Here is a 10,639-nt window from a genome sequence, read left to right on the forward strand (position 1 = left end):
GCTTGTTTTTGCCCAGCCTGCTTCTCTCTGCCACCCGGGTGGGCCCAGGCTCTGGGTGCTGAGTGCTGGGTCTGGGCTGGTCTTCGAATCCGGCCCGGTCCTGAGACCCCGGTGAGGGCGGGAGCCATGCGGGACGGGCCGTCCAGCGGGCACCGAGCCCTGCCTCAGCCCCAGCCCCCTGCCCCAGCCCCAGCCCCAGCCCCCAGCCCCAGCCCCAGCCCCCAGCCTCAGCCCCCAGCCCCCAGCCTCAGCCCCCTGCCCCAGCCCCAGCCCCCAGCCCCAGCCCCAGCCGCCTGCCCCAGCCCCCAGCCCCCAGCCTCAGCCCCCAGCCCCAGCCCCAGCCGCCTGCCCCAGCCCCCAGCCCCCAGCCCCAGCCCCCTGCCCCAGCCCCCAGCCCCAGCCCCCAGCCCCAGCCTCCTGCCCCAGCCCCAGCCCCCTGCCCCAGCCCCCAGCCCCAGCCCCAGCCCCCTGCCCCAGCCCCCAGCCCCCAGCCTCAGCCCCCAGCCCCAGCCCCAGCCCCAGCCCCCTGCCCCAGCCCCAGCCCCAGCCTCCTGCCCCAGCCCCAGCCCCCTGCCCCAGCCCCCAGCCCCAGCCTCCTGCCCCAGCCCCCAGCCCCAGCCCCAGCCCCAGCCTCCTGCCCCAGCCCCCAGCCTCAGCCCCCAGCCCCAGCCCCAGCCTCCTGCCCCAGCCCCAGCCCCCTGCCCCAGCCCCCAGCCTCAGCCCCAGCCCCAGCCCCAGCCCCGGCCCCGGCCCCAGCCCCAGCCCCGGCCCCAGCCCCAGCCCCAGCCCCGGCCCCAGCCCCAGCCCCAGCCCCCAGCCCCCAGCCCCGGCCCCAGCCTCCAGCCCCAGCCTCCAGCCCCCAGCCCCAGCCCCCAGCCCCAGCCTCAGCCCCCAGCTCCCAGCCCCAGCCCCAGCCCCCAGCCCCAGCCCCAGCCCCCAGCCCCGGCCCCGGCCCCAGCCCCAGCCCCAGCCCCCAGCCCCCAGCCCCGGCCCCGGCCCCGGCCCCGGCCCCAGCCCCCAGCCCCCAGCCCCCAGCCTCCAGCCCCAGCCTCCAGCCCCCAGCCCCCAGCCCCAGCCTCAGCCCCCAGCTCCCAGCCCCAGCCCCGGCCCCCAGCCCCAGCCCCGGCCCCGGCCCCGGCCCCGGCCCCAGCCCCCAGCCCCCAGCCCCCAGCCCCCAGCCTCCAGCCCCAGCCCCCAGCCTCCAGCCCCAGCCCCCAGCCCCAGCCCCAGCCCCCAGCCCCAGCCCCAGCCCCCAGCCCCCAGCCCCGGCCTCCTGCCCCAGCCCCAGCCCCAGCCCCCAGCCCCAGCCTCCAGCCCCAGCCCCAGCCCCCAGCCCCGGCCTCCTGCCCCGGCCCCCTGCCCCGGCCCCAGCCCCCAGCCCCGGCCTCCTGCCCCGGCCCCCTGCCCCGGCCCCAGCCCCCAGCCCCGGCCTCCTGCCCCGGCCCCAGCCCCGGCCCCAGCCCCCAGCCCCAGCCTCCTGCCCCAGCCTCCAGCCGGCCGGACGCTTGCCCGGCCTCCTTCGCAGAACCGACCGCTTGTCCCGGACCAGCCTCCCGCACGCACCGCACCCACCTCCCTCCGCCGGCGGCGGCGCGGCCGGTCCGCCCCACGCTGCGGGCGCGCGCGGCCCCGCACGGCACCCGCACCGCGCCGGGCGCGCACAGCACCGCGGCGCCCTCCAGGTGGCAGCCGGAGTTGGAGGCGGCGGCGGCCGGGGCGGGGGGAGCCCGAGCCGGCGGCGGAGAGGCCGGGCGGGGCCGTGCCCGCGGGCACGCGGGGCAGACTCAGGCCGCCGGTGGACGCGGCCCCGCCCCGGCCGCCGCCGCGCGGGTCTGGTGAGCGCGGGCCGGATCTCGGGGCAGAGGCGGGGCGCGGGGCCGGGGCCCGGGGCGTCACCACTGCGGGGCTCGGCGCGGGGCGGGGCGCGGCCGGGGGCGGCGCGGCGCTCGGCCCAGCTCGGAGCCTCGGCGCGGCCGGCCGGCCCGCAGCTTCTGGTAGGCGCGGGCGGCGGGCGGCGGGGCCCGGGGAGCGCGGCGGCGGGCGGCGGGCGGCGGGCGGCGGGCGGCGGGGCCCGGGGAGCGGGGCGGCGGGCGGCGGGGCCCGGGGAGCGCGGCGGCGGGCGGCGGGCGGCGGGGCCCGGGGAGCGCGGCGGCGGGCGGCGGGCGGCGGGCGGCGGGGAGCGCGGCGGCGGGCGGCGGGCGGCGGGCGGCGGGCGGCGGGCGGCGGGGCCCGGGGAGCGGGGCGGCGGGCGGCGGGCGGCGGGGCCCGGGGAGCGGGGCGGCGGGCGGCGGGCGGCGGGGCCCGGGGAGCGGGGCGGCGGGCGGCGGGCGGCGGGGCCCGGGGAGCGCGGCGGCGGGCGGCGGGCGGCGGGGCCCGGGGAGCGGGGCGGCGGGCGGCGGGCGGCGGGGCCCGGGGAGCGGAGCGGGGCGGCGGGCGGCGGGGCCCGGGGAGCGGGGCGGCGGGCGGCGGGCGGCGGGGCCCGGGGAGCGCGGCGGCGGGCGGCGGGCGGCGGGGCCCGGGGAGCGCGGCGGCGGGCGGCGGGCGGCGGGGCCCGGGGAGCGGGGCGGCGGGCGGCGGGGCCCGGGGAGCGGAGCGCGGTGGCGGGCCCGGAGCGCGGCGGGGCTGGAGGCCCGCGGGGCTGGAGGGCCTGGGCCGCCGCAGGGCCTGGGCCGGGCCGGGCGCCGCGGGTGCGGCAGGGTCCGGGCCGCCCGAGGCCTCTGGTGGGGAAGGGAGGCGGAGAGCGGCCTGCGGAGCGCGGCCTCCGCGTCGCCGGACGGCGGGCAGGGGTGGGAGGGGTGGGTCGGCGAGGCCGGGAGGGCGGACTCGGGGCTGGAGTGGGCGAGGCCCGAGCCGCGGGCCGGCGGGCGCTGGGGACCCGGCAGGGCCCGGGCGGGATGCGGCCCTTCCCACCCCCGCGCCCGCACCTGCCTGTGGCTGGACCGGGCCTCAAGGGTCGGTGCAGGGGGAGGTGATGGGGGGGAGGGTGGGCGCAGGGGAGGCGGCGGGGTGGGCAGGGACGGTCCCGCGTGCCCCGTGGGGCCGGTGGGCACCGGGTGGAGGGGTGCGGGGTGCGGGGCCCGGGCAGTGCCGGCAGCAGAGGCGGCCGCGGCAGTGCCGCCCCTGGGCAGTGGGGAGCGGCGGTGGGAGCCGAGGGCAGAGCGGGTGCGGGGGGCGCGGGGGCTGCGGGATGGGAACCATCCTGGGAGGCGCAGCCGCCCGGATCCGCCCCAGCGGGAGCATCGGTGCGGGTCAGCGGCGGGAGCCCCGGGTGCGGGTCAGCGGCGGGAGCCCCGGTGCGGGTCAGCGGCGGGAGCATCGGTGCGGGCGCGCGGGCCGAGCTGCTCCGGTCCGCTCCGGTCCGGTCCCGGCGGCGGGCCGCAGCGCCCCCTGGCGGCTCCGGGCCCTGTGCGGCGGCGGTGGCGGCATGGCGGGAGTGGGGTCCCCCGGCGGCGCCGGCCCCGCGCGCACGGGGCCTGACCTGTCTCTGGTCTTCCCCAGGTTGGGAGCTCGCCAGCCCGCAGCGGCGGCGCCTTGGGACCGGCCGGCCCGCGCGCGGCTCCCCGCGCCCGGCTCCCCGCGCCGCACCATGCCCGCGGGCTGAGCGCCGCCGCAGGACGAGGTCCCGCCCGGCGCGGGGTCCGCCCGGCCCCGGCCGCCGACCATGGTGCTGCCTCCCCCCGACCGGCGCCACGTGTGCCTGACCACGCTGGTGATCATGGGCAGCATGGCCGTCATGGACGCCTACCTGGTGGAGCAGAACCAGGGCCCGCGCAAGATCGGCGTGTGCATCATCGTGCTGGTGGGCGACGTGTGCTTCCTGCTGGTGCTGCGCTACGTGGCCGTGTGGGTGGGCGCCGAGGTGCGCACGGCCAAGCGCGGCTACGCCATGATCCTGTGGTTCCTCTACATCTTCGTGCTGGAGATCAAGCTCTACTTCATCTTCCAGAACTACAAGGCGGCGCGGCGCGGCGCGGGCGACCCGGTGGCGCGCAAGGCGCTGACGCTGCTGCTGTCCGTGTGCGTGCCCGGCCTCTTCCTGCTGCTCGTGGCGCTCGACCGCATGGAGTACGTGCGCACCTTCCGCAAGCGCGAGGACCTGCGCGGCCGCCTCTTCTGGGTGGCGCTGGACCTGCTGGACCTGCTGGACATGCAGGCCAACCTGTGGGAGCCGCCGCGCACCGGGCTGCCGCTGTGGGCCGAGGGCCTCACCTTCTTCTACTGCTACATGCTGCTGCTGGTGCTGCCGTGCGTGGCGCTCAGCGAGGTCAGCATGCAGGGCGAGCACATCGCGCCGCAGAAGATGATGCTCTACCCGGTGCTCAGCCTGGCCACCGTCAACGTGGTGGCCGTGCTGGCGCGCGCCGCCAACATGGCTCTCTTCCGCGACAGCCGGGTCTCCGCCATCTTCGTGGGCAAGAACGTGGTGGCGCTGGCCACCAAGGCCTGCACGTTCCTGGAGTACCGGCGCCAGGTGCGCGACTTCCCGCCGCCCGCGCTGGCGCTGGAGCTGCAGCCGCCGCCGCCCCGCGGCGCCGTGCCCGCCGCCGCCCCGCTGCACGGCCCCCCGGGCCGGCCCTGCGCACCCTCGCCCCCGCGCGACGCCCTGGACACGTGACGGCCCACGCGGGGCCGAGGCCCCCCACAGGCGTGGAGAGCGCCGTGCTGCGCCCGGGCCACTTCATCTCAGGAATCCCTCGGGCCGACCGGACAGACCGACTACCGACCGGGCCTGCAGCCTCTGCCCCGGGGACACCGAGGCGGCCGGAACCCCGTCTGCTGGGTCCCGGGTGGGAGGGAGGACGCCCGTGGATGCCCGGCCCCGGGGTGAAGGGAGGGCGCGTGGACGCTGGCCCCAGTGGGGGCCGAGGAGGCCGCTGTCATTTTAAAGACTTTCGTTTACAGTTTTGTATCCAAAGCCTCACTGCTCTGCCTGTTTTCCTGCAACCCAGGCTAACCCTGGACGACCCAGTCTATCAGTTGGATGGGGGTGGGGGGCGATGGAGGGCAGCATGCAGGAGGCCAGCTGGCCACCCGGCCGCCGCCTAGGGCTTTCCCAGGCCGCCCCGGGCTCCTCCACACCCCTCTCCCTCCCCTGCGGCCACACCTTTCTGCTTTTGTAGGCACCAAAGCCTTAATATTGTTCTTCCTGAGATCTTGACCCCATGGTCCCACCCCGCCGGTGTCCAGGCCCCTGTCCTGTCCTTCCCCACATGCCTAGCCCCAGTCCCCCCCCCCCCCCCCCCCCAGGGCTCCTCTGCCCACAGCTGCCCCGGCCAGCTCTGTTCCCAAGCTGCGCCTCATCCAGGAGCCTGCAGCCTGGCCCTGCCCCAGACCCTGGCCAGTCCCCCAGTCCCATGGCTGGTCAACACAGGCCAGAAGTCTATCCGCAGCTGCCCTGACCTTATCCAACCTGCCTGTGTGACTCTGGGTCTCCTAGGCCTGGCAGTGTCTTTGTGGGGCTATGGATATGGTGTGCTCCAGGAGGTGGTGTTACGCCTTCCCACGGGATGAACCCCCAACACCTCCACCGGTCGCCCTCCCATGGACTGCTCCAGTGGACGGCATCCCCTGGACACCTTTCCCTGGACACGCTCCCCTGGACGCCCTCCCCTCGACATCCTCCCCTCGACATCCTCCCCTGGACGGCCTCCCCTAGACAGCCTCCCCTGGACATCCTCCCCTGGACAGCCTCCCCTGGACGCCCTCCCCTGGAAGCCCTCCCCTGGACGCCCTCCCCTGGACGCCCTCCCCTGGACGCCCTCCCCTGGACATCCTCCCCTGGACATCCTCCCCTGGACGCCCTCCCCTGGACGCCCTCCCCTGGACGCCTTCCCCTGGACGCCCTCCCCTGGACGCCCTCCCCTGGACATCCTCCCCTGGACATCCTCCCCTAGACACCCTCCCCTGGACGCCCTCCCCTGGACATCCTTCCCTGGACATTCTCCCCTAGACGCCCTCCCCTGGATGCCCTCCCCTGGACGCCCTCCCCTGGACGCCCTTCCCTCGATGGCCTCCCCTGGACATCCTCCCCTGGACATCCTCCCCTAGACGCCCTCCCCTGGACGCCCTCCCCTGGACATCCTCCCCTAGACGCCCTCCCCTGGACGCCCTCCCCTGGACGCCTTCCCCTGGACGCCCTCCCCTGGACGCCCTTCCCTCGATGGCCTCCCCTGGACATCCTCCCCTGGACATCCTCCCCTAGACGCCCTCCCCTGGACGCCCTCCCCTGGACGCCTTCCCCTCGACGCCCTCCCCTGGACGCCCTTCCCTCGATGGCCTCCCCTGGACATCCTCCCCTGGACATCCTCCCCTAGACGCCCTCCCCTGGACGCCCTCCCCTGGACGCCTTCCCCTTGACGCCCTCCCCTGGACATCCTCCCCTGGACGCCCTCCCCTGGATGCCCTTCCCTCGATGGCCTCCCCTGGACATCCTCCCCTGGACATCCTCCCCTGAACGCCCTCCCCTGGACATCCTCCCCTGGACATCCTCCCCTGGACGCCCTCCCCTGGACATCCTCCCCTAGACGCCCTCCCCTGGACGCCCTCCCCTGGACGCCCTCCCCTGGACGCCCTCCCCTGGACGCCCTCCCCTGGACATCCTCCCCTGGACATCCTCCCCTGGACGCCCTCCCCTGGACGCCCTCCCCTGGACGCCTTCCCCTGGACGCCCTCCCCTGGACGCCCTCCCCTGGACGCCCTCCCCTGGACATCCTCCCCTGGACATCCTCCCCTGGACATTCTCCCCTAGACGCCCTCCCCTGGACGCCCTCCCCTGGACGCCCTCCCCTGGACGCCCTTCCCTCGATGGCCTCCCCTGGACATCCTCCCCTGGACATCCTCCCCTAGACGCCCTCCCCTGGACGCCCTCCCCTGGACATCCTCCCCTGGACATCCTCCCCTAGACGCCCTCCCCTGGACGCCCTCCCCTGGGCGCCCTCCCCTGGATGCCCTCCCCTGGACATCCTCCCCTGGACATCCTCCCCTAGACGCCCTCCCCTGGACACCCTCCCCTGGACGCCTTCCCCTGGACGCCCTCCCCTGGACGCCCTTCCCTCGATGGCCTCCCCTGGACATCCTCCCCTGGACATCCTCCCCTAGACGCCCTCCCCTGGACGCCCTCCCCTGGACGCCTTCCCCTGGACGCCCTCCCCTGGACATCCTCCCCTGGACATCCTCCCCTGGATGCCCTCCCCTGGATGCCCTTCCCTCGATGGCCTCCCCTGGACATCCTCCCCTGGACATCCTCCCCTGAACGCCCTCCCCTGGACATCCTCCCCTGGACATCCTCTCCTGGACGCCCTCCCCTGGACATCCTCCCCTAGGCGCCCTCCCCTGGACGCCCTCCCCTGGATGCCCTCCCCTGGACGGCCTCCCCTGGACATCCTCCCCTGGACATCCTCCCCTGGACATCCTCCCCTGGACGCCCTCCCCTGGACATCCTCCCCTGGACATCCTCCCCTGGACGCCCTCCCCTGGACATCCTCCCCTGGACATCCTCCCCTGGGCGCCCTCCCCTGGATGCCCTCCCCTGGATGCCCTCCCCTGGACGCCCTCCCCTGGACACCCTCCCCTGGACGCCCTTCCCTGGACGCCCTCCCCTGGACGCCCTCCCCTGGACGTCCTCCCCTGGACGCCCTCCCCTGGACGCCCTCCCCTGGACGCCCTCCCCTGGACATCCTCACCTGGACATCCTCACCTGGACACCCTCCCCTGGACATCCTCCCCTGGACGCCCTCCCCTGGACGGCCTCCCCTGGACATCCTCCCCTGGACATCCTCCCCTGGACATTTTCCCCTGGACATCCTCCCCTGGACGCCCTCTCCTGGACATCCTCCCCTGGACATCCTCCCCTGGATGCTCTCCCCTGGAAACCCTCCCCTGGACGCCCTCCGCTGGACGCCCTCCCCTGGACGCTTTCCCCTGGACGCCCTCCCCTGGACATCCTCCCCTGGACACCCTCCGCTGGACGCCCTCCCCTGGACATCCTCCCCTGGACATCCTCCCCTGGACGCCCTCCCCTGGACATCCTCCCCTGGACGCCTTCCCCTGGACGCCCTTCCCTCGATGGCCTCCCCTGGACATCCTCCCCTGGACATCCTCCCCTAGACGCCCTCCCCTGGACGCCCTCCCCTGGACGCCTTCCCCTGGACGCCCTCCCCTGGACATCCTCCCCTGGACATCCTCCCCTGGATGCCCTCCCCTGGATGCCCTTCCCTCGATGGCCTCCCCTGGACATCCTCCCCTGGACATCCTCCCCTGAACGCCCTCCCCTGGACATCCTCCCCTGGACATCCTCTCCTGGACGCCCTCCCCTGGACATCCTCCCCTAGGCGCCCTCCCCTGGACGCCCTCCCCTGGATGCCCTCCCCTGGACGGCCTCCCCTGGACATCCTCCCCTGGACATCCTCCCCTGGACATCCTCCCCTGGACGCCCTCCCCTGGACATCCTCCCCTGGACGCCCTCCCCTGGACATCCTCCCCTGGACATCCTCCCCTGGGCGCCCTCCCCTGGATGCCCTCCCCTGGACGCCCTCCCCTGGACGCCCTCCCCTGGACTGGACACCCTCCCCTGGACGCCCTCCCCTGGACGCCCTCCCCTGGACGTCCTCCCCTGAACGCCCTCCCCTGGACGCCCTCCCCTGGACGCCCTCCCCTGGACATCCTCACCTGGACATCCTCACCTGGACGCCCTCCCCTGGACATCCTCCCCTAGACGCCCTCCCCTGGACGGCCTCCCCTGGACATCCTCCCCTGGACATCCTCCCCTGGACATTTTCCCCTGGACATCCTCCCCTGGACGCCCTCCCCTGGACATCCTCCCCTGGACATCCTCCCCTGGATGCTCTCCCCTGGAAACCCTCCCCTGGACGCCCTCCGCTGGACGCCCTCCCCTGGACGCTTTCCCCTGGGCGCCCTCCCCTGGATGCCCTCCCCTGGACGCCCTCCCCTGGACATCCTCCCCTGGACATCCTCCCCTGGACGCCCTCCCCTGGACATCCTCCCCTGGACGCCTTCCCCTGGACATCCTCCCCTGGACGCCCTCCCCTGGACGCCCTCCCCTCGATGTCCTCCCCTGGACATCCTCCCCTGGACGCCCTCCCCTGGACATCCTCCCCTGGACGCCCTCCGCTGGACGCCCTCCCCTGGACGCCTTCCCCTGGACGCCTTCCCCTGGACAGCCTCCCCTGGGCGCCCTCCCCTGGACGCCCTCTGCTGGACGCCCTCTGCTGGACGCCCTCCCCTGGATGCCCTCCCCTGGACGCCCTCCCCTGGACGCCCTCCCCTAGATGCCCTCCCCTGGAGATCCTCCCCTGGACGTCCTCCCCTGGACGCCCTCCCCTGGACGCCCTCCCCTCGATGCCCTCCCCTGGACATCCTCCCCTGGACGCCTTCCCCTGGACATTCTCCCCTGGACATCCTCCCCTGGACGCCCTCCCCTGGACGCCCTCCCCTGGACATCCTCCCCTGGACGCCCTCCCCTGGATGCCCTCCCCTGGACGCCCTCCCCTCGATGCCCTCCCCTGGACGCCTTCCCCTGGACATTCTCCCCTGGACGCCCTCCCCTGGACGCCCTCCCCTGGACATCCTCCCCTGGACATCCTCCCCTGGGCGCCCTCCCCTGGATGCCCTCCCCTGGACATCCTCCCCTGGACGCCCTCCCCTGGACATCCTCCCCTGGACGCCCTCCCCTGGACATCCTCCCCTGGACGCCCTCCCCTGGACGCCCTCCCCTGGACGCCTTCCCCTGGACGCCCTCCCCTGGACGCCCTCCCCTGGACGCCCTCCCCTGGACATCCTCCCCTGGACATCCTCCCCTGGACATCCTCCCCTAGACGCCCTCCCCTGGACGCCCTCCCCTGGACATCCTCCCCTGGACATTCTCCCCTAGACGCCCTCCCCTGGACGCCCTCCCCTGGACGCCCTCCCCTGGACGCCCTTCCCTCGATGGCCTCCCCTGGACATCCTCCACTGGACATCCTCCCCTAGACGCCCTCCCCTGGACGCCCTCCTCTGGACATCCTCCCCTGGACATCCTCCCCTGGACGCCCTCCCCTGGACGCCCTCCCCTGGACGCCCTCCCCTGGACATCCTCCCCTGGACGCCTTCCCCTGGACATCCTCCCCTGGACATCCTCCCCTGGGCGCCCTCCCCTGGATGCCTTCCCCTGGACATTCTCCCCTGGACATTCTCCCCTGGATGCCCTCCCCTGGACGCCCTCCCCTCGATGGCCTCCCCCTTGCACTGAGCCTACTGTGGTCACTGTATTGACCTTCACATCCTCTGAGGTAGAAGATGTGCTGTTTATTTCTGGAGAAGTCTGAGTAGGTCTGGCCAAGAGCAGACCCCTGGCAATTTGGGGCCCCGGGAGCAGGGGGCGCACCAGCCATGGCTGCCTCTGAGCAGCGGACAGCCCCGCTAGCTACTCCAGTCTTGCCTTTGGCAATCGTGTCTTCCAGGCATGTGGCCTTGGGGACCGTGTTCCTCGGGTGTGTGGGGCGGCCTCCGTGACTAAGCCCTGCCCTGGTGTGTGGTGGCCTGGCCTCTGACTGATCCGGGCGGCTCCTCGTGCAGGGCCCTGCAGTCAGTGCCCGTGTGCGCACCCGTGTGTGCGTGCAATTGCGTGCATTCACGTGCATGG

The 10,639-nt window shown here is 75.1% G+C and overlaps 2 protein-coding genes across 2 annotated transcripts; both read left to right on the forward strand.

The window, feature by feature from the left end:
• The first annotated feature begins 3,615 nt into the window (after positions 1–3,615).
• On the forward strand, positions 3,616–4,671 carry Tmem121 (transmembrane protein 121). Its single transcript, XM_042669163.1, has one exon. It carries the CDS (start codon positions 3,662–3,664, stop codon positions 4,613–4,615), a length of 954 nt encoding a protein of 317 aa, XP_042525097.1. The 5' UTR covers positions 3,616–3,661; the 3' UTR covers positions 4,616–4,671.
• Positions 4,672–8,358: 3,687 nt separating this feature from the next.
• Positions 8,359–9,987, forward strand: LOC122098693 (basic proline-rich protein-like). Its single transcript, XM_042669168.1, has one exon. It carries the CDS (start codon positions 8,359–8,361, stop codon positions 9,985–9,987), a length of 1,629 nt encoding a protein of 542 aa, XP_042525102.1.
• Positions 9,988–10,639: the final 652 nt, after the last annotated feature.

This window comes from Dipodomys spectabilis, unplaced genomic scaffold (genome assembly GCF_019054845.1).
Source record: "Dipodomys spectabilis isolate Male_0828 unplaced genomic scaffold, ASM1905484v1 ptg000486l, whole genome shotgun sequence".
NCBI classification, from domain to species: Eukaryota; Metazoa; Chordata; class Mammalia; order Rodentia; family Heteromyidae; genus Dipodomys; species Dipodomys spectabilis.